Raw genomic sequence first — 24511 nt, 5'->3', positions numbered from 1 at the left:
AGACTGGATGGACCGTACAGGTCTTTCTCTGTTACTTGATTATGGTCTTTCTTTGGCTTTTCTGGGACACAAGACCGTAGAAGTCCACCTGGTTCTGTCCTTATCTTCCAACTGCTGGAGTCATTGTCAAAGTCCACGCCAGCCTATTTGTCTTCTCATTTGTGGGAAACAGACTGTAAAAGTCTGTCCAGCACTGTCCTCATGTTCCAGTCGCTCAAGTTGCTGTCTAAGGCCCAGATGCATCAAACTTACCATGCTGGGAGCGATCATTTTGAGCCAATTTAAACCAGCTTAGTGAACACGGTATCTAGTGACAAATGTGCAAAAGCCTACAGCGACCTGTTTACCACACTCGAAAACACACAATGAAAACATGTAATTATGTGGTTCTCATTTAAATGAAGGCAATGCATGATGCACAGTCATTTACGGGCAATGCACAGAAAGGTCTCCACACCTTTAACGTGATATATTTAACGGGTGCTCAGGGGCTGCCGGTAACTCCAGGAGCTGTCATCTGTTGTCAACATAAGCATATCCATAAAGTGCATGCATAAGCGCCGTCATCGACGTGTTATTTATGCGTGTGTGTGTGTATGTGGACATCCGTGTTGGAGAAGCCATGACTGCACATGGTCCCCGTGGAGAAAGCCCAACTTCTCAGACATGGATGTGCTCTGGCTTGCGCAGTTCACTGAGAAATCTCTCTATATAAAAAGCAACAGCAACGTTCTATGAAGCCTCCAGCCGGAAGTGTGAAGGGGGCGAGATATCCGGTTTCCCTATGAGTGTCTGCCCCACCCTCTCTGTAACACAGTCAGTGAAGAAAAACAGCAGAGCAGGAAATCAAATCGCTGGCTCTGTAACAGTGAAGGACTCAGAGGGGGGAGGGGAGAGAGGCCAGAGGGCAGGGACACACACACTCCCACATGCACACAGAACAAAACATTGCTAGCCCCCGTTTCATTTGCATCAGAAACGGGGCTTTTTTACTAGTATAATAATAATGGACGAGGGCTGGGAGGTGCTGCAGCGCCTCTTCAATAGGTGGTGTTCATACCCAAGATCTGGAAGTCTTTTTGCCATTTTTTGTCCCTTCCTCCTCTTGCCTCCGTTATGAAACAGTTGGACTGCCGCCTGCAAATTATAAAATCTTGCGCGGATCATAGTAATATAGTAAATGACAGCAGATAAAGACCTGAACGGTCCATCCAGTCTGCCCAACAAGATAAACTCATTTTACATGGTACGTGATACTTTATACCAGAGTTTGATTTGTCCTTGCCATTCTCAGGGCGCAGACCGAAGAAGTCTGCCCAGTACTGTTCTTGTACTAAAAGTTCTGAAGATTCTGGAATCCTAAAGAGTTACAAGATTCCGGAATCCCAATTAGTAGCAACATTCCATGTAGAACCCCAAAGAGTAACAAAGTAACATAGTAAATGACTGCAGATAAAGACCTGAACGGTCCATCCAGTCTGCCCAACAAGATAAACTCATTTTACATGGTACGTGATACTTTATACCCGAGTTTGATTTGTCCTTGCCATTCTCAGGGCGCAGACCGAAGAAGTCTGCCCAGTACTGTTCTTGTACTAAAAGTTCTGAAGATTCTGGAATCCTAAAGAGTTACAAGATTCCGGAATCCCAATTAGTAGCAACATTCCATGTAGAACCCCAAAGAGTAACAAAGTAACATAGTAAATGACTGCAGATAAAGACCTGAACGGTCCATCCAGTCTGCCCAACAAGATAAACTCATTTTACATGGTATGTAATACTTTATATGTATATCCGAGTTTGATTTGCTCTGGTTACGAGCGACATCTATCTCGCACGCCTAGAATGCACGTCTATGATGCGATCTTTTTAGACATGCGTACAACAGCTACAGTGCTTGCCGTGTGCTTAGAGAATGACTATTGTGCGCATGTGTTTGCTACACCGCTACCGTGGATTTCAACAGGTTAGTGAGACTTTCATGCATCGAACTTTGTATTACTGCGTGGCTTGTGTGCAATTAGTTTTGAGCATCAGTCATTTTTTCATAATCGGTATCTTGTAACGTGGATCTTTACGTTTTCGGTTCTTCAACATTTCTTTCATGCATCTGGCTCTCAGCCCTTTCTATAGCAGATTGCCATATATGAGAGACAGACCAAACAAGTCTGCCCAGTATTGGCCCTAGTTCATCACAGCTGGAGTGACCATCTAAGCGTCACTTGACACATCCAACACACATGCAGTCATTTAAGTTGAGGTTTTTTTTTTTTTTTTTTAATTTTCTAAATATTTCGCAACCTAATACAATCAATGGTACTAAGCCACACAGACTACTGCAACAGAATCTATGCGGGATGTAAATAACTCACAAAGAAACTCCAGACCGTTCAGAACACAGCAGCCAGGCTGATATTTGGTAAATCGCGATTCGAAAGTGCCAAAGCCCTCCAAGAAAAACTGCATTGGCTCCCAATCAAAGAACGTATTACTTTCAAAATCTGCACCCTGGTCCACAAAATTATCTACGGCCAAGTCCCAGGATACATGACAAACCTCAGACCTACCAATCAGGATATATATCCTATATAATAATTTGCACCTCCAACGTTCCATCGCTGTCTGAATACCTGGATTCGTAACATCTGCTGATGTCAGCCAGCCTCCAGCATTCCATTCCCCCTCACTGCCCCGCCCTCACATCAAAATGTAATGGCGTCAGAGGGTGGAACAGTGAGAGGGAAGGGAACCCTGGAGGCAAGCTGACGTCAGCATGTTACCAACGGAAAGGAAGCCAGCCAGGCCAGCCAGAAAACGATGAGGTACAAAGGAAGAGAGAATCACGGCACATCAAGGGGAGGGGAGGGCAGAGCAGAATCAATGGGCATGGATGGGATGGGAGGAGAGGACAAGAGAGAAGAGAATCGCGGGACACGGATGGGAGGGCAGGGGAGAATCGCTGGACATTGAGGGGAGGGGAGACAAAAAAAATCGCTTACAACAGAGCCTTTCTAGGGCTCGTTTCATTGTTGAGAAAACAGGCTGGGTTCCACTAGTAATTATTATAAAAACAAACAACCCCCCCCCCCCCCCAAATGCTTCTACTATTCAGAAGATGGATAATGGACATTCCAACACAGGGACTGGTGCTTAACTGATGCTTTATTCAGTATTCCTACAGTAGGACCCAACACGGTCCGTGTTTCGGCGTGATGAAACGCCTACCTCAGGGGTCACAAAGGTGTTCAAACAGAAGTCAGTGCGTAGAACTATGGAAAGACCTCCGTTCTTTCTTTCTTCAGTTCACTTTGATTGCCCTGCAAAAAGCAGGGCAGGCAGATCACCTTCCACAGAACAGAGATCTTTCGATAGTTCTACACATTGACTTCTGTGACCCCTGAGGTAGGTGTTTCATCACGCCGAAACACGGACCGTGTCGGGTCCTACTGTACAAATACTGCATTGGATTTTGTACGTGGAGACTTTTTCCTGTTTGCTTGTGACACTCTATTATTCAGAATGCATTCATAATGAGAAAAGTTTACGCATTTTTTAAAATTATTATTATGGTGTCACCATCATATAAAGGACAGTAAGTCATGCCCAAACACAGCCCGTATTTACTGTAATCTTGTTATCACAAGTCCCAATTTTTCTATAAATGCATATTTAAAACAAGGTCATTTATCCATCAGCATTATTTTATACAAAAGATTTTCATATATTTTCCTTGAAAATAGGGTACACCACATACAATTCTATAAAAACAAATTGACGTGATTGCATTTCGGGCCAAAGCTTTGCATCAGGACAGAGCTGTATAATGTTGAAAAATTTCAAAGCATCACTATTTTTTTTTTAAGGAAAAAAAAAAGTTTTTCAGAAAAGCACACTTGCACTCTCTCCTATTACTCCACGGAAGTCAAAATTTCATTGTGGTATTACTTACATAAGTACATAAGTAATGCCATACTGAGAAACAACCAAAGGCCCATCAAGCCCAGCATCCTGTCCCCGACAGCGGCCAATCCAGGCCAAGGGCACCTGGCGAGCTTCCCAAACGTACAAACATTCTATACATGTTATTCCCGAAATTGTGGATTTTTCCCAAGTCCATTTAGTAGCGGTCTATGGACTTGTCCTTTAGGAAACCGTCCAAACCCTTTTTAAACTCTGCCAAGCTAACCGCCTTCACCATGTTTGCCTGGTACTTCTACCAGGACAGAACAGCAGCAGCTGCCACTCGTACCCAAGTTCACACCATTTCTGTCAAGGCTACAACTTCCAAGAGTACAAATTACATGAGTGGGAGATCGCAAATGTATTCAAAACCTGGAATTTGGAAGCCATCTATTACCGGAGAAGCTTTGCTCGGGTTTTAACATGCACAAGAACTCATTAGGACTGTGGTCAGAGAACATAAGAATTCATGAGAGGCCATATTCGCATGTTCTGGAGTGCCATGTATCTCCTACGTATAAGAGAATTGCACACCAAAACTGGTCGATTTTTTTGTTTTTTACTACGACTAATTTCTATAGCTCTACTAGACGTACACAACACTGTACACTAAACACGCTTGATTTATTCAGTATTCCTACAGTAGGACCCGACACGGTCCGTGTTTCGGCGTGATGAAACGTCTACCTAAGGGGTCACAAAGGTGTTCAAACAGAAGTCAGTGCGTAGAACTATGGAAAGACCTCCGTTCTTTCTTTCTTCAGTTCACTTTGATTGCCCTGCAAAAAGCAGAGCAGGCAGATCACCTTCCACAGAACAGAGATCTTGGAATGCCCTCCCGCGGGAGGTGGTGAAGATGAAAACAGTAACGGAGTTCAAACATGCGTGGGATATGCATAGAGGAATCCTGTGCAGAAGGAATGGATCCTCAGAAGCTTAGCTGAAATTGGGTGGCGGAGCAGGTGGGGGGGAAGAGGGGGTGGTGGTTGGGAAGCAAGGATAGGGGAGGGCAGACTTATACGGTCTGTACCAGAGCCGGTGATGGGAGGCGGGACTTGTGGTTGGGAGGCGGGAAATACTGCTGAGCAGACTTATATGGTCTGTGCCCTGAAAAGGACAGGTACAAATTCAAGGTAAGGTATACACATATGAGTTTGTCTTGGGCAGACTGGATGGACCATGCAGGTCTTTTTCTGCCGTCATCTACTATGTTACTATGATTCATCCTTGCTAAACAACAGTTTACTATCTAATAAAAACAGAACAAATAAAGAGATTAGGGGACTGCTTGTGGTGGGAATGATTTAAAAAAACAAGACATGGGTACTGAAAATGTGAACGGGAGTTAGGAGTTAAAAGCAGCCTCAAAAAGGTGGGGTTTTAGCCAAGATTTGAATACCCCAGAGATGGAGCTTGACCTACGGACTCAGGACGTCTATTCAGGAATATGATCTCAAGCTGGAAGTGGAGAAAGGTACAGATAAGAGAACTTACCCCATGAATAAGTTCCAGAGAGTGGAGAAATAACTGAGGAGCTGCACAGCAAATGCACTTGTAAGGGAAAGGGAAATGGGACTTGATATACTGCCTTTCTGTGGTATTTTGCAACTACATTCAAAGCGGTTTACATATATTCAGGTACTTTTTTCGTACTAGGGGCAATGGAGGGTTAAGTGACTTGCCCAGAGTCACAAGGAGCTGCAATGGGAATTGAACTCAGTTCCCAGGATCACTAGGCTACTCCTCAACTCATTCCACCAATAAGAGCCAACCTCATCAGTGATGTCACAATAGGTTGATTGCCCGATACTTGGCTCACTTCTGATATTGTGATGTCATAAGGGAAAGGGGGAAAGGGAAATGGGACTTGATATACTGCCTTTCTGTGGTATTTTGCAACTACATTCAAAGCGGTTTACATATATTCAGGTACTTTTTTCGTACTAGGGGCAATGAAGGGTTAAGTGACTTGTCCAGAGTCACAAGGAGCTGCAGTGGGAATTGAACTCAGTTCCCCAAGATCAAAGTCCACTGCACTAACCACTAGGCTACTCCTCCACTCCAACGAGGGGCCCTTTCACTAAGCCGCATAAGCGCCTACGCACGCCAAAACGCACGGCAATTTCAAATTACCGCCCAGCTACCGCGTGGCCCATGTGGTAATTTCATTTTTTTTTTTTTACACGCACCCACTATGTGCGCCAGAAAATATTTTTTTCTGGCACATGGGCAATAAATTGGGTGGTAGTCAGCATTTTACACGCGTAGACCATTACCGCCCCGGTTATCACGTGAGACCTGACTGCTAGCTCAATGGCTGGCGGTTAAGGTCTCAGGGTGAAAGTGGACGCATGGCAAATTTTGCCGCACATCCATTTTCGGCAAAAAATTTTAAAAAGGCATTAAAAAACATTTTTTTTTTACAGGTGCGCTGAAAAATGATTCTTCGCGTGCCCAAAACACGCGTCTACACTACCACAGGCCATTTTTCAGCGTGCCTTAGGAAAAGGGCCCCTAAGAGAGTGAACTATGCGGAACAGATAGGGAGTCAAACCTCTCACCTACTTCAATGTGGAACATGAACTTTGGATCAGAGAGTTTCAACCGGACACAACGAGGACAAGATCAACTATGCCTCCTCCATTTGCTCCTGTACGATAACAGGAATATTTTACTTTCAGTGCAGAAAGAGGAATTTCTGAATTGTACTCTCTTCAAAAAAAATACTCACTGTCATATTTGCATATCATACCAGAAGACAGATTAGGATACAGAATATCAAACGGTAATTCAAAAGACACAGTCTGTTACATTCTAATACACTATACATAGTTGGTCTTACCATGTGATCCACTTTTGTCCAAAAAATTACTGAGGTTGAATAATGTGTTTCTTGATGCCAAATACTGAATAAATCTCTGCAAAAGAAAGAGTATCAATTAAAACAATAATAATCTACTATAATAAAACTCACCCTCAACATTCTGAAGACAACATTCTGAAGTCACTCAGTCACTCACTGAAGGGTTCATGGATTCATGGTGGTGAAGCCACAACACTGACCATGTCTCTCTGCCCCGCCCTCGCATGATGGACCAATCAGAAAAAACACACTCAACATTCTGAAACATAAAGGACCATCACAACACCGTTCCCAGGCAACACTAGGCAACGTAAGACGGACCAATCAGAGGAAACTACATGACAATAAGGGAGGAGCATTCCCCAGCAGAATGGCTCATTATCTGTGCAGCACGGAGAGCACAGAACCACCGCTGGAACGAGAGAAGAATATTCCTGCTGTGGGTATGTGCAAAAATAGACTGGGGGAGGGGGGGCGGGGAGAAATTTTTAAATGCCCAATGCCAGTACTGAAGAGTGCCAGAGGGCCTATAGCACAGACTATATTTGGGATCGCTTGACATGGAGTCAGAGGAGCCGGAAAACAACGTGCCCGTCACCATCTAGGACATGGGCGAACAGGACAAGCTGCGGCCCAGCTGGAAGGATTACCCGCGACCCAGCCAGCAGCAAACAGCGACCAAGGAAGGGGGAGGAGTACTCCTTCCCTGCCTAGGAATCGCTGGAGACTGGCTGCCAAACTAACGAAACAACCACACACCGACGCACCACCTCCATCATTCGAAAGGCATCGACTCTTTCTTCAACAGAAATGCAAACTAATAATACAAAACAAACAAAGAATACATGGTTTCTCAGGCGGCTGCAGGTAACTCCTCACCCCCTTCCTCTTCCCCTTTTGCCGAACGGCCAAGGACGTGCCCAACCATCCCCAGCCTCAGGCAAGCTGTCTCCCACCTCGGGGATTCCCCGAGCACACAGAAAAAGACGGTGCTGATTCCTGCAGCGCATAAATGTTCCAGCATTCCCCTGCAGCCGGCCTGAAATGGACCAAACATACCGGATCACCCCCCGACGGCCCGAGACTGTGCTCTTCTCCCTTCCGCCAACTTAAAACAACCATCCCCGTCTTCAGGCAAGCCGTTACCCACCTCCAGGATGCTCAGAACCCCAGCCCAATGGAAAAAGATGGCGCTGCTTCCAACAGCACATTTGTCTTCCAGCATTCCCCTACAGCAGCCCTGAAACGGCCAAAAAATACCGACAGACAAAGAACGTGCTCCTCTACCTTCCGCCCATCTAAAACAACACTGCTGCCTCAGCACAACACAAAAAAAACCAACACTGAACAAAGGCTGACCCCCCTACAACCACATTTACATTTCACCAACAGAAAGACCCCCCTCCACAAACCTCCTTGACAGACAAAACCACACACACACAATACAACAGAAACACACCCTCAAAGCCACAAACCAATCCAACCCACTTTGCCAGCACAGCACATCCCCCAACCCCCAAGCAAAAAACAAAACAAAACAAAAAAAAGACACACATAAACAACCTGCACACACACCGCACCCTCACACACACAAAAAAACCACATGCTAGCGCCCGTTTCATTGGTTTCGGAAACGGGCCTTTTTTTTACTAGTAATAATAATAATAAGTATTTTCAATTAGCTGTAGTAGAGAAACCAAATGCCAAAACAAAGTTTTCTCCTTGTCACTTGCTTAATGATCCATTTCACTGGCAACTTTAAAAATCTGCTTCTTACCCGTTCATCGATCCACACTTCTCTCCACTCAAGCTACTGGTTATTTGCTAATAAACAGCCAAAGCTACCTCCAGAGAAGTGATTGGTTTTGGATGGTGAAGAGAGGGTAGTAAAAAATAAACATGTCCATCTGTTAAATTGAAAATAAAGAGCTGAAAGTTCAACCTTGTTTTCATGTCTCCGACTGTGAATTATCATATTTAAATGAAGGAAAAGACCTTGGATGTCTTGGCTCGGCAGCAAGTATATCATCTTAGCGCCAGCTCATCATAGATTCCAGTCATATCATTGGTCAAAAAAAACCTAAAAATTAACACAGTTTTTATTCTGCTATTATTTAATTTTGTTACATTTGTATCCCACATTTTCCCACCTATTTGCAGGCTCAACGTGGCTTACATTGTACCATAATGGCGATCGCCAATTCCAGCTTAAGAAATACAGAGTGATATTGCAGTAAAGTTCGTACACGGCTAAGGAAGTTAAGCAATCAAGTGTAAAGATTCTTTTCTGGAATAAGAAGTCCAGTGGTATTGCGTTGAAGTTCGTTAATTGACGGAGTAGGTGAAGTAGTCGAGTATTGAGAGTTTATTTTGGTCTATTTCTAGTATCGGTTTCGTTGTCTGGTGTTTAGGATGGATCAATTGTGGTATGCCTTTTTGAACAGGTTGGTCTTTAAGTAATTTTCGGAAGTTTGTTAGGTCATGCGTTGATTTTATGGCGTTTGGTAGTGCATTCCACAATTGCATGCTTATGTATGAAGCTGGATGAATATGTTGAATTATGCACTCTTCATTGTATAATTGTTATCATTTTTAAAAAATTATTATAAATACACACAAAACCTAACACTATGGTGTATTCATCACATTCTTCAGAACTTATTATCTATGAATACTGCAACAACAAAAGACACTTAGCTTTGCTTGTACCCAACGGGGTTCTCCGTTTCACTTGTATACCGAGCTTCATCAGGGGACTAAGTGCTTCTAGAACTATGCTCTCCTATGTGCCAAAATATGGAGCTTAGGGATTACGAAATGCTTTGTAGCTGCTAAGCGCAATATATAATACTAGCCGTTGAGCCCGTAAAAACGGGCTGGTATTGGGGTTTTCCTTCCCCTCCCCTCCCCCGTGAGGTTGCCGCCGCCGCCGCCAGCCCTTCACCCGGCCCGGGCCCTCTCTTCGCTTCTGAACTTACACATCCATTTGCCGAACGCAGTAACGCACATCGGCTCAGCTGCCGTGTGCCCTTCCTTCTCTGCCTGTGGCCCCGCCCTCCTGTGACATAACGTCAGCGAGGGTGGGACACAGGCAGAGAAGGAAGGGGCAGCTGAGCTGGTGTGCATTGCTGCGTTCGGCGAATGGATGTGTAAGTTCAGAAGGGAAGAGAGGGCCCGGGCCGGGTGGAGGGGTGGCGGCGGCGACTCCAAGTGGGGGGGGGGGGGGGGGTAGCGGTAGCAACTTCTGCGGCGCAGTTTCCCTCTCTGTCCCACCCCCCCCCCCCCCCGTCATCACGTATTGACGCGGGGGCAGGACAGAGAGGGAAGTCTCTACTGCGCATTTGTGAGTGAGTCAGTCACTCGCCGTTTATATGTTTGATTTTTTAAAAATGATACAAATTGTACAATGAAGAATGCATAACAGCAGAATTAAAAATTGTAAATTTAGAGGGGTTTTTTTGACCTATGATATGACTAAAGTTTATGATGAGCTGGTGCAAAGATATTATACTTGCTGCCGAGCCAAGACATCTGAGGTCTTTTCCTCCATTTAAATTTGATATTTTATAATTCACAGTGGGAGACAAATTTTCAGCTCATTATTTTGTTATTCACAAGTGATTTTGCTGAAATAGTCATGCATTGATTTGGAACAGCTGTTAAATTCAGCCACTGAACATATATCTGCTTAAGTAGTGACAAAATAGCAGGTCTGTCAATTTTACATGTTTAAAGTCAAAAAAGCATTTCCAGTGCCAACACTTACAGATATAATTCCGTTGACAATATCTAACACTTCAAACATTTACATTACACATTTAAATTTGTATCTGAAATGCCACTGAAAATTGACCTCAATGTTGTACTATATACGTTGAAATATGCTCTTAATGGAGCAGCCTCTCCATGGGGTATCAAATTTTAAGGACGGCAGGGATACAATACCAGGATCCTGAAGGGGGGTAGCTACCATTGAGCGAACCTGGCAAAATGACCAGGGCTGCCCAATGGTACAGGCGGCCTGCTGCCATCCCCTCCATAGGGCATCTCTGTCTCCCTTTCTCAACCCCCTTCCCCAACCCCAGTATCCCTTCCTCGGCCCCCTCCCCCAACCCCAGTATCCCTCTCTCCCTTCCTCCCACCCCCCAGGTCCAGGATCAGCCTGTAGACCCTATTTCCCCATCCCACGTCCACCAAAGCCATATGGGGTGCCCAGCCAAAGAATTTCTTTAAAACAAAATTGATGCCATTCATCTTCTGCATTCAAACCCACAGGTTCATCTGTATTTAGCCAATAGATCCATTCCATATCCCAATGTAGAAGAGCAGATTTCTTATCGATACTACTACTACTACTATTTATCATCTATCATTTAACATTTCAATGTAGAAAACAGATGTCCTTCTGAAATACAGTGTTATAATAAAAGGCTCTTCCCAATTTTTTATTATTATTTATTTTTTTTTTTTTACATGCACGACGACTTCTACGTTCATTTTTTTCTTGACTTGCCTAGTGGTTTATACAACAAAGTTTCGAGCAGGGACAAATGATGACAAATAGTGTGGTCTCATCTTTTAACGTAAATTTATTTTTGGCTATTGGATGCATAAACTGTTCTTGAAATTCCATTGTCGAGTCGCACATTTTACATTTGCCATATTTGTTCTGTTTACCAACAACTAGTATTGCATTAGAATCCAGACTACAATCTGCTGGACATAATATTTCCTTCAGATTAGGATTCTTGCTATAAGCTAGCCTCAGATTCACATCCACCTGTTCCACTCTACTCATTATTTTATATACCTCTATCATGTCTCCCCCTCAGCCGTCTCTTCTCCAAGCTGAAAAGCCCTAGCCTCCTTAGTCTTCCTTCATAGGGAAGTCGTCCCATCCCCGCTATCGTTAGGGACGTCAATCCATGTTGACTTATCATTAAGACACGTCAACCATCATGAGCTCTCCTTCAGAGCTAACTAGTGAATGAAATTGGTCCGTTTGTAAGGACTGTGACTGGGGTCTCCAGCTGTAGATTGTTTTTTTTTTTCAAACAAATGGACTTATAGATAAAGAAATTCATAGGCTCAACATATTCATGCAGGACGTCAGACTCACAGAAACAGAAGCCTGCGCAGCCTTCTACATGGAATGTTGCTAGTGGAATAGCAACATTCCATGTAGAATCTCCAATAGTATCTATTTTATTTTTGTTAAATTTGTACCCTGCACTTCCCTGCACTTTCCCACTCATGGCAGGCTCAATGCGGCTTAAATGGGGCAATGGAGGGTTAAGTGACTTGCCCAGTCACAAGGAGCTGCCTGTGCCTGAAGTGGGAATCGAACTCAGTTCCCCAAGACCAAAGTCCACCACCCTAACCACTAGGCCACTCCTCCACGAATTTGTAGGCTAGGAAGGATTAAACTTTTTTGTGTGCACTAATTTTTTTTTTTTAAATCACACTCCTAATATTCATTGTAAATTCTATCTATAAGTCCATTTGTTTGAAAAAAAAAAAACAATCTACAGCTGGAGACCCCAGTCACAGTCCTTACAAACGGACCAATTTCATTCACTAGTTAGCTCTGAAGGAGAGCCTGCGCGGCCACATTGGTGATCTGCAAGGGCTGACTTCTACATGGAATGTTGCTAGTGGAATAGCAGAATCTCAAATAGTAGAAACAGTGGAGGAGTGGCCTAGTGGTTAGGGTGGTGAACTTTGGTCCTGGGGAACTGAGTTTGATTCCCACTTCAGGCACAGGCAGCGCCTTGTGACTCTGGGCAAGTCACTTAACCCTGCATTGCCCCATGCAAGCCGCATTGAGCCTGCCATGAGTGGGAAAGTGCGGGGTACAAATGTAACAAAAATAAAATAGATACTATTGGAGATTCTACATGGAATGTTGCTATTCCACTAGCAACATTCCATGTAGAAGGCTGCGCAGGCTTCTGTTTCTGTGAGTCTGACGTCCTGCACGTACGTGCAGGACGTCAGACTCACAGAAGCAGACGCTTGCGCGGCCACATTGGTGATCTGCAAGGGCCGACTTCTAGCAACATTCCATGTAGAATCTCAAATAGTAGCAACAGTGGAGGAGTGGCCTAGTGGTTAGGGTGGTGGACTTTGGTCCTGGGGAACTGAGGAACTGAGTTCGATTCCCACTTCAGGCACAGGCAGCTCCTTGTGACTCTGGGCAAGTCACTTAACCCTCCATTGCCCCATGTAAGCCGCATTGAGACTGCCATGAGTGGGGAAAGCGCGGGGTACAAATGTAACAAAAATAAAATAAATGCTAAGTTCTTGTGTGTTAAACTGTATAAAATGAGCTAGAAAAAAAAAACAAAAAAAAACCTAACCCAATGAACAAAAAGGACTGAACAGATTCCACAAGTCATCATTAATCGATACATTCTATGACAGAACACATGAGCTCTTGTAATATTCCACATCAGAGCTCATGTTTAAGATGACGTACTACAAAGGTTACAAGGATTTTTGGTGTCTTTAGACAGAAATGCTGTGAACTTACTTCGTTCCCATGGACCATAAGATGATGTGTTGTAACTAAAGCTTTAAAGACAACCACCCAACTACTATTTGTCGCACGTTCAAAGAGAGTGTCGGCCATCTGTGGAATATTCACATTTGTTTCGTTGGTAGCCTGGATCAAATCTGAAAGGAAAAAGAACAATTGTACTGACGTTACCTTGGGACAGTATTATGTTCAGCAACATCGAGAGATATTTTAACCTCTTTTGCACAAATATGAAAAAACAAAAGTACAAAATTCTCAAATTAGTATTTCAGAGACCTAACGGAAAACCCAAACTACAAAACTTGGAGGATTTCTCCCTTTCTCCACTCCAAAAAAAACAAACCACGCAAGGTGTGGGAGTACCACACAGAGTGTGGAGGTGCACTTAATCCCCACGAAACAAAGCAAGGGGAAAACAAACAATGAGGGGGTGGGGAAGATAGGCTCTTTTCAAACAATGGAGAAGACGTATGATTGTAAATAAAAAGTAATGTTTATTACAACAACTCGACTCAACACAGCCGTGTTTTGGCGCCGTAGCGCCTTCTTCAGGAGTCTATAAAAACAAATATAAAACATGAACAATGCAAACGAAAAGCAATTGAAATAAACTTATAAAAACATTTTGTAAAACATTCAATAATGGACATATGATACAAACTCATAAAAACATCTTGAGTCGAGTTGTTGTAATAAATCGTACGTCTTCTCCATTGTTTGAAAAGAGCCTATCTTCCCACCCCCTCTTTGTTTTCCCCTCCCTTTCTCCACTCCCACGACTCCTCATAGGCTCCTATTATTTTATCCATTCAAATACTGTAAAATGACTTAACCGCCTCCCCGAGCAGGTGGAACTATTCATGGAACTTAATATTCTTTTAAAAACATTCCACAATAGGCCTGTAAGGAACTCAATGGATTTATGTTATGTTTACTTCTTACACCAGAACAACAAGAAGCACAAACAACTGGGTGTGGAAAAATTCTGGTCATCTATTCAACTATTTTTCAGTCTTAGCACCGAAATGATCGCAGCTACAGTTTAGGCTGAGCTGAAAGAGGGAGAAATGATTATGACCAGTCTTGGGGAACATAAGCTGAAGCAAAAATGGCAGCTGAATAAGAACACATTAGAATGCTGGCAGAGGGAAAGTAAGGAAAAAAACAGCCACCCAAAAAGAGGAATGAAAACACAAGCCTATCTGCAAAAACTAACATTTCTCTGGTTCCTTAACACTGTTGCTGGTAGGATTTATTTTCAGACCAATGAGTCACAGTGCCCAAAGCCCTGTGCACCGATTAGTCTGCTAAATTGGATTTAAAGCATACTAAGGCCATGCTAAAAGCCCTTCCCGATCTCCGGTTGCTGCTTACCAATTTTGTAAACAACAGGCTTGCATGAAGGAAGTCGCATGCAAATGAGCTGCTCGCTGTTAGCACATTTGCATGCGATATCCTTCCACCCAGTTGGTCATCTGAGCATGCGCAGAGCAACCAAGCGTTAAATGTGGCTGTTCTGCACATGTCACAGACAGCTTCATACACGCAGACTAGCTGCGTGTATATAGCCGTCTAGAGCACTTGCTTGCCTGCCCACCAATCACAGTGCGTTTAGCTGACACTAGTGTCCGCTAAACGCGCTGTGACTGGTGAGAGAGACCAGGACTGTGTAAACGGGTCAGGAAACAAACAAAAAGTTTTCTGTTGGAGTTCAATTCTATTTCAAACCGGACCTTTTAAAAAAATAAATAAAAATGAGAAATCACTTTCTTAAAGAGACAGGCTTCTTGAAGAGATGAGCACAAGGGAGATTTCCAATGGGCACCGAGCAAGCTGCGTGTATAATAGCGGTCTACAGCACTTGCCTGCCTGCCCACTAATCACATCGCATTTAGCCGACACTGGTGTCAGCTAAGCGTGCTGTGATTGGTGAGAGATCAACTTCCTTGCACCAGCAGCCCAGCCTGGGATTTTACCGAGAGCACCACACCTCCCATTAGATTTTCCACGGTAAAGGTAGGGACTGCTTTTGTGCATAGGGTCGGAAAATGGCTGTGCATCACCTTGCATACACATAATAGTTAATTAGCTCATTATAATAGCTTTGCATTCCGTTTTCATCATCTTCTACCGTAATAGGAAAATGGCTCGGAGAACCCCTTTGTGTATGTCTCGTTTTACTACTTGCTCGTTAAACCGGCTAAAACTAGTTTAAAAACAATGTTGTTGGCTCGTTACATTTAGTGCATCTGGGCCTAAAAGACTTTCATTCAACAGTTAGTGCACATTAAACCAAATTCAGTGTGCACTAAAATCTGCATATAAAAAGACAACAGAAACCAATAAACACCCAACAACTGGCAAGAATTCAAATTGGTGATGGTGAGGGAAGGGGGGTTGAGAATGAAAACTAACCAAATTTCACCCCTACTACAGAGCAGTTGACAAAGGAAAGATCCTACCAAATCTGAATTCTTTGAGAGGAGTAGTTGATAAACTAGGAAAGAAGACTAGGCTATTCCTCCACTCTTTCAACCTGGAAGTTGACAAGGTCAGATAGGAGCTCTGAATGTTCTAGAATCATTATCATCATTCGTGTATTTATATACTGCTTAGACCCAAGAAGTTTACAGTTATAATTTACAGGTACTGTCCCCTAGTGGGCTCACAATCTAAGTAATACCTGGGGCAATAGAGGGTTAAGTGACTTGCCCAGGATCACATGGAGCTGCAGAGGGAATTGAACCTGGTTCCCCAGGATCTCAATCGACTATTGACCATCAGGCAACTGCAGGAGTCAAACCCAGTTCCCCAGGTCCACAACCCGCTACACTAACCATTAGGCCACTCTTCCGCTCCATGGAGGAGTGAAGTAGCAGAGGTCCAGCAGAAAAAGGAGTGAATAGGTTAACATGCTAGGCTGCGAATGGTTTCTGTAGGGATGAACACTTAACTATTTACTCTCACCTAAGCTGTGATTCTAGGATGAAGCTTACAATAAAGGATCATCTCGGATTCTTTCCTCTTGATACTGAGCAGAAAGGAGAGACAATCTATAGTGTAGGACACCCTGGGTAAGACACTTAATCCTAAAAAGCTCAAAGAAATATGGGGCAAACAGTTGGCTTTAATGAAAAGGAAATTTAGGTATAAAAATAGTCCAAAAGCAAAACATTAGATTCATGTAATAGGCTGCATGCTTTGTTCTGTTCATTTAACTGTTATTTTGCCTCATACATCTATCTTTTCTTACATTGTCATTATGTACTAGCTTAAAACACACCAGTAAGCATTATTCCCTTGGAATAAATGAGGTGGCCTGGTGTTTTATTGCAAGACTAGTAAAAATGGCCCGTTTCTGGCGCCGATGAAACGGGCGCTAGCAGGCACGGGACTCCCTTCCCCTCCCCTTATGGTACCTGTTCGGTCGGGGCAGGAAAGAAAGAGCCCCCTCTTTCCTGCCCGTAGCGGTGGTGGTAGCTTGCATCGTGTGGGAGTACGGCTCTTGGCGTTTCAAAATGGCCGCCGAGAGTTGAAGTCTCGCAAGGTAGCTTGAACTGTTGGCGGCCATTTTCAAACGCTGAGAGCCGGACTCCCACACGATGCAGCAAGGAAGCCACTGCTACGGGAGGAAAGAGGGGGCTCTTTCTTTCCTGGGCCGACAGAACAGGTACCTCTAGACCACCAGGGAGACACGCGTAAGGGGAGGGGAGGTGACAGGGGGGGAGGGAGGTTGGTGAGGTTAAGCGTGTGCTACCGTGGGCGGGCCGGTAAGTTGTAAGGGGCGGGGCTATGTGGCGAAAGGGGCCGGGTTCATGTGCACGGCGGCGGCTGGGATTTGTTGGAAGGGGAGGCGTGTTTCCCTACTGCTCCCCGTGCGTTAATTTGTTTTCTTGTTCCACCCTCGACGTCATCACGTGTGACGCGAGGGCGGGGCATGAAGATGTTGTGGCTTCACCACCATGAAACCACGAACCGGTGTGTGTGAGTGACTTCAGTGACGTCAGTGTCCTCAGAACGCTGAGGCTGCATTTTATTATAGTAGATGTCCAAATAGACCTTATGACCTCAAAGCAACACACTCCCAAGTCTGCCAGCAGAAACCTAGGAAGCTCCACTGTTCGCACTATTGGGCCAAAATGCCAAATATACCTCTTTGTATAACAAGGATTTGGGAAGGAGTATACACCCATTTGCTACCCCAAAAAAAAAAAAACTGGGGTGGTTTTGTTTACATGTGGTTTGACAATAAAATTTCGAGTCCCTGATGACAACAAAAACAATCATTGATTAGTGGATTTTAATAAGCGTCTGTACTGTTAAACTGTCTACACCTACACAAAAAATGAACAAATCTCCAATCAATAGCATGTTAAATTGCCAAATGGGCTTCCGTCACTGCACCAGAACAGAGTTCAGTGAAAAAGTCATACAATTGACAATCAAGACATGTTTGTTCTGGCTTATTAACTTTATTATCCTGCTTAACGAAGTATGTATCTATATATCATGCACAATCTGCCCTGGTAAATGTTCATTGACTGGTTTCACTTTTGCCAGTGAGCAGCCAAGGGGCTGCAAAGTACTGCACATACCTACCTATGTTTGTTCATGCAGGGCTTCCACAAACTATATTTATTTATTTATTTATTTTCTTATATTTGTACCCCACGCTTTCCCACTCATGGCAGGCTGAATGCGGCTTACATGGGGCAATGGAGGGTTAAGTGACTTGCCCAGAGTCACAAGGAGCTGCCTGTGCCTGAAGTGGGAATCCAACTCAGTTCCTCAGGACCAAAGTCCACCACCCTAACCACTAGGCCACTCCTCCACTGTTGCTACTATTTGAGATTCTACATGGAATGTTGCTATTCCACTAGAAGTCGGCCCTTGCAGATCACCAATGTGGCCGCGCAGGCTTCTGCTTCTGTGAGTCTGACGTCCTGCACGTACGTACGTGCAGGACGTCAGACTCACAGAAACAGAAGCCTGCGCAGCCTTCTACATGGAATGTTGCTAGTGGAATAGCAACATTCCATGTAGAATCTCCAATAGTAGCAACATTCCATGTAGAATCTCCAATAGTATCTATTTTATTTTTGTTACATTTGTACCCTGCGCTTTCCCACTCATGGCAGGCTCAGTGCGGCTTACATGGGGCAATTGAGGGTTAAGTGACTTGCCCAGAGTCACAAGAAGTCGGCCCTTGCAGATCACCAATGTGGCCGCGTAGGCTTCTGTTTCTGTGAGTCTGATGTCCTGCACGTACGTCTGACGTACGTGGAGGACGTCAGACTCACAGAAACAGAAGCCTGCGCAGCCTTCTACATGGAATGTTGCTAGTGGAATAGCAACGTTCCATGTAGAATCTCAAATAGTATCTATTTTATTTTTGTTACATTTGTACCCCGCGCTTTCCCACTCATGGCAGGCTGAATGCGGCTTACATGGGGCAATGGAGGGTTAAGTGACTTGCCCAAAGTCACAAGGAGCTGCCTGTGCCTGAAGTGGGAATCCAACTCAGTTCCTCAGGACCAAAGTCCACCACCCTAACCACTAGGCCATTTATACCCCACATTTTCTCACTAGAGCGAGCACAATGTGGCTTACAATAAGTTCCATAGAAACCTATGGAACTTAGCCTCCCAAAGTGCTTTGAAAATATGTCTCAATGTTACAGATGCTTTGTAACCTTCTGTAACATTGAGGCAGAAAGACGGGAAAGAACAGGAGGATTATACAAGGATGCTTGAATAGGATGGAGTAGTAAACGAGTACAGACAATTAGAGATAGTCGGGGATTAGGCGTTAATTGGCAGGATAAGCTTTCTCGAATAAAAATGTTTTTACTGATTTCTTGAATAGCTGGTGATCGTCAATCTCCTTTAGATGCCTTGGTAGAACATTCCAGGACTTTGGGCTGACGTAGGAGAAAGATGAAGAAGAAAAAAGCAGTTTATATGATTTGAGTCGACGGGCACTGAAACAATTAGAACATTAAAAATTTACATACTTCAAACAGGGAGAAAGCAATTAATACCCAAGACGACAATTTTTAGCAAAATATGGCAGTCCTGGAAATTGAAGGCTTACAGCCAAGGGAAGACAAAAATTCTAAAACAATGTCCCAGACAGGCAAAGAAACACAATAGAAAAGACAGACCAGAGGCAGGCACCTGCTTAGAAGGCAATACGCCGAATGCAACGAGAATGGAAGCAAAACTATAAAAGGTCAATTCTTAAACTGATTAGGTGTATTGTGCATTTTTTTTTCTGGGCGACGGGCATCCCTTTAAAGTTGCCTTTGAGAATATATGGGACAGTGGCCCTGCTAGAAGTACAAAACCTTCACACACCCTACCAAGTAAATCCATAAAGATTCCAGTACTCGGGGCTTCATGATAAGACATTTCGGGCCAATAAAGTACTTTGCTTTTCATTCATACACTACAGAGCTTATAGGGAACTTGGGGGGGGGGGGGGGGGCTCGGAACCCTAATGTTTGTATGCTCAGAGAACCCCTCTGAATAATGAAACAAGGATTACCTGTAAGATTTATTTCATCCCCCCTAACTATTCTGTGTGTTGTTTTCAAATCTTATTGATTGGTTAATTGATTGCTTATTGATTGCTTAATCTACTCATTCATGATCTTTATGTAATACCTCTTGTATTTCTCACTCTGGAATGGCGATCGCCATGATGGAACAATGTAAGCCACATTGAGCCTGCAAATAGGTGGGAAAATGTGGGATACAAATGCCGTAAATAAATAAATTTTTTAAATTACATTTGTACCCCGCGCTTTCCCACTCATGGCAGGCTCAATGCGGCTTACGTGGGGCAATGGAGGGCTAAGTGACTTGCCCAGAGTCACAAGGAGCTGCCTGTGCTTGAAGTGGGAATCCAACTCAGTTCCTCAGTTCCCCAGGACCAAAGTCCACCACCCTAACCACTAGGCCACTCCTCCACTGTTGCTACTATTTGAGATTCTACATGGAATGTTGCTATTCCACTAGCAACATTCCATGTAGAAGTTGGCCCTTGCAGATCACCAATGTGGCCGCGCAGGCTTCTGTTTCTGTGAGTCTGACGTCCTGCACGTACTTGCAGGACATCAGACTCACAGAAACAGAACCCTGCGCAGCCTTCTACATGGAATGTTGCTAGTGGAATAGCAACATTCCATGTAGAATCTCCAATAGTAGCAACATTCCATCTAGAATCTCCAATAGTATCTATTTTATTTTTGTTACGTTTGTACCCTGCGCTTTCCCACTCATGGCAGGCTCAATACCGCTTACATGGGGCAATGGAGGGTTAAGTGACTTGCCCAGAGTCACAAGGAGCTGCCTGTGCCTGAAGTGGGAATCGAACTCAGTTCCTCAGGACCAAAGTCCACCACCCTAACCACTAGGCCACTCCTCTACTGTTGCTACTATTTGAGATACTACATGGAATGTTGCTATTGTACACTAGCAACATTCCATGTAGAAGTCGGCCCTTGCAGATCACCAATGTGGCCGCGCAGGCCTCTGCTTCTGTGAGTCTGACGTCTCACAGAAACAGAAGCCTGCGCAGCCTTCTACGCTAGTGGAATAGAGCAACATTCCATGTACAATCTCCAATAGTAGCAACATTCCATGTACAGTGCAACCGTTGTTTCCAATTGGGACATTACGCCGTGGAATGTCCACGCTGGCACCTTCCTCATAGTCAATACCGTCAACCTCCTTCAGACTTCCCATCGCTACGTGTCTCCCGGATGCAGAGACGACAGCCACAGAGAGACGGCAGGCGACCGAGTGACCTCCCCTCGCTAGATAACCCAAATCGCCAAGACCGTAGGAATGATTACCCTGATGATCGTGGCCGCCGGTCTCAACCTCAAAAAGGCCCACCCGACACTGATAGACAACCTAGAGACTACCGTTCTGGCCTAGTCCTGATCGCTATGCCAATGTCCGGTGCTATCGTTGCCAGCAATTCGGCCATTACGCGGCCGTCTGTTCACAACCACGACTACGCGTACCTAGAAAACACAGATCTAAAAAACAGATTCACCAAAACCTCAACTGGCGTGCCAACGTGGAATGTTTCCGTTGCCATCACATCGGCCACTCTGCATCGCAGTGTCTACTACCCGTTCAACGCTAGCCCAGGAATCAAAATCGCCCACCCCACCCGTCCATAATGACTGGGCGTAATCCGAACCCGATCTGATTTTGTTGCTCTCAGTTACTCATACTACTCAGCTCCTCATTTAGTATCCAGAAACCATTTCTCTGTATATGTGTTGGTGTGATGCTTCTGGTTCTATTACAGGTGACACAAATCTCTATTTTTATACTTTTAAAGGTTTAATTGCAAGCGTATATTTATGGTACCATACAAATGACCTGAGTCAGTAAGTTATTTATTTGCTTTTATGCATAGCTTCCCTGGGGAGTTCTTATCAACTGCAGGGATGGGCGATCCCCAGAGGGTGTTCATTTTCTGTTTTTTTATATATACCTTAACTGACTTATTTATGCCATTTTACTCTGTACGGGATCCCTTTTAAATAAAAGCTGTGTATTGCTCATTGTTAAAATGTTTACTGCTTTGACTGTTGCGCTGTTTAAATTGACGTGACATTGACTTCTTTAGTTTTTTCCCATGAATATAAAGCCTTCATTTTTGAAATCTCTTTATTGTGTGTGTGATATCTTTATTTCCTTGTCTAAGGAAGAAGAAATATTTAATAACCATTAGCCGTTATATAGAATAAATGCGAGAAATATTCCCTTGAACTCAGGGGCGTATCTGCGTGGGGCCTCAGGGGCCTGGGCCCCCGCAGATTTTGCCCTGGACCCCCCTACCGCCATCAACCCTCCCCCGCTGCCGTTGCTTACTTTTGCTGGCGGGGGACCCCAACCCCCGCCAGCCGAGGTCCGCTTCCACCTGCCGCTGCCTTAAAAACTACTTCTTCAGCCGGCGGGGGACCCCAAACCCCCGCCAGCCGCCCCGAGGTGTTTAAAATTCATCTTCGGCCTCCGTGGCCGTGCTGCTGTTGATAGGCGCTGTTGAATCCACTTCGGAGTCTGACGTCGTTGTACGTTGTACGTGCTGCGACGTCAGACTCCGAAGTGGATTCAACAGCGCCTATCAACAGCAGCACGGCCACGGAGGCCGAAGATGAATTTTAAACACCTCGGGGCGGCTGGCGGGGGTTTGGGGTCCCCCGCCGGCTGAAGAAGTAGTTTTTAAGGCAGCGGCAGGTGGAAGCGGACCTCGGCTGGCGGGGGTTGGGGCCCCCCGCCAGCAAAGGTAAGCAACAGCAGCGGGGGAGGGTTGGCGGTGGGAGGGGGGTGGAGAGAGTCATTGGTGGCAGTGGGGGCTCTGAGAATGGCGGGGGGGGGGTCGGTGGTGGCGGAGGGGGGGGGCTAAAATGTGCCCCCTCCCTCTGGCTCTGGCCCCCCCTACCGCCGGAGTCCAGATACGCCCCTGCTTGAACTGGCCATTCGGGGGAGCATTTTGCGCTGCTCTTAGATTTTGTAGTATTCTTGAACAGAGATTTGGTGAAGCTTTCAGACATAAATATGGAAAATTATGCACTCCACTTTCTATTTAACACAGGTAATCACAATGACCCTTGGAATGCCAACTATTGCGCTTTCTTTCTCTCTGCCTTTCAATGCGAGTGATTGTGAGAAAAGCTGGTGTAAAACTATTTGTGTGCAGCGTTCCTGGAATTTATGCTTTGTGTATTTGACTAACACCTTGCTTCAACTAACTCTTGTCACGTGGCGGTTTTGTCTTGAAGCGATATGCCTCTTCCTACTTCTTTGACTGGTTGAAAAGGGTTACTTAAACTCTATGTGAAGGTCAATCAAGGGTGTCTGCACTTTTGAATGTTTTTTTTCTTCCATTTATCTTTTTCAAGGAACCTTTTTCTTGCATTGCAATCTGAAAATGCCTTGCTGCAATTCAGATGTATAATATTTTTTATACATTTAATGATTCAAATCCATTTTGACTTTCTTATATTTCTTCTCTTAAAGAGACATTGATTGGAAATTTTTTGGTTATACATTAATTTCCCCAGTACATTCTTTTTTTTTAAGCCTATTTTTATCTTACACCCTTCCAGGTGGTTTTCTAAATTTTTTTATTCTCGATGCTTTGTTTCTTACCCTGCCTCCTTCCTGGCCCCCATTTATACCCACGACCCCCCTTGTCTGAATTCTCCCCCTGGACTGCTCGTTTTCTGATTCTTGTATTTACGCACTTGTTCTCCATGACTCTCGCTAGCATTATGACTTCTTTCAATAAATTAAACACATAAATTGCACTACTGGTCTGTTTAAGTTTTGCCTTTCCCCAGATGGATACAGGAATCCCGTTGACGTCCCTCACCGAGGAGACAACTGCTAGCAAAGAAGAGCTACCCGATAATGTATCTGACCTGAAGGCTATGTTGCAGCAAAGAATCGCCAGATTAAGGGACAGATGCAGAGACCCCAATGTGACCCGGTGTTAGATACGGGACATCATTGAGCGTGAGTTTCAACAGATGCATCAATTGGTCCATGAGCGAAAAAGACAGACTCTCCACTTACTGGAGTTGCAAGAAGCTTTGGCCTCTACCCTTCTTTCTGAATCATCTAACTCGTAAGTCCTGCTGGCCTCCTGCAGCTGAGGGCCCAACCCTTGGTGAATGGTAGTCATCGTAGGTGAAGATTCCATACCTACTGGCGACAGATTGCAACGCATTGCCCGTGCCTTTTGACTATTTTGTGCACCACATTCATGACCCTCCATACATCAATAACTTGATCAATCAACATCATTTCTAAATTTTAATTTTTATTGTTGTTTTTTTTGGTACCCTTTTCTTTTGTTCCATATACTTAACCATTGTTATTTGATCATCTCTTAGTAGTAATTACCAATCTGTCTTGCACATTATGCAAGCCAGAAGTGGGGATATATTCTGCAAATCCCAATGCAAATCCCAATTCCTAGTATTAAAACAAAAAATGTTTTTGTTTTGCCCATAGAGAGGGTTGAAGTTGAAGCTCTGACCTCTACCAATCAGGAGATAAATAATTTCATATATATTATTGCTATTTATGTAAATGGCCTTTCATTACTGAACCCTTATGGTT

The 24511-nt window shown here is 44.4% G+C and overlaps 1 protein-coding gene across 8 annotated transcripts in view; it reads right to left on the bottom strand.

Annotated features, from left to right (window-relative positions):
• The window catches only part of LOC115467294 (clathrin coat assembly protein AP180-like), a 330594-nt gene that overhangs the window by 252674 nt on the left and 53409 nt on the right, over positions 1–24511 (bottom strand). For all 8 annotated transcript variants that reach the window (XM_030199139.1, XM_030199144.1, XM_030199145.1 and 5 more), the window contains exons 3-4: positions 13356–13498; positions 6803–6878 (exon numbers count right to left, since the gene is read on the bottom strand). In XM_030199139.1, coding sequence (XP_030054999.1) covers positions 6803–6878; positions 13356–13498 — 219 coding nt within the window. The remainder of the gene's footprint in view (positions 1–6802; positions 6879–13355; positions 13499–24511) is intronic.

Source organism: Microcaecilia unicolor, chromosome 3 (assembly GCF_901765095.1).
Source record: "Microcaecilia unicolor chromosome 3, aMicUni1.1, whole genome shotgun sequence".
Classification (NCBI taxonomy): Eukaryota; Metazoa; Chordata; class Amphibia; order Gymnophiona; family Siphonopidae; genus Microcaecilia; species Microcaecilia unicolor.
The sequence above is the reverse complement of the archived record's forward strand: the minus strand, read 5'-3'. Positions and strand labels throughout refer to the sequence as shown.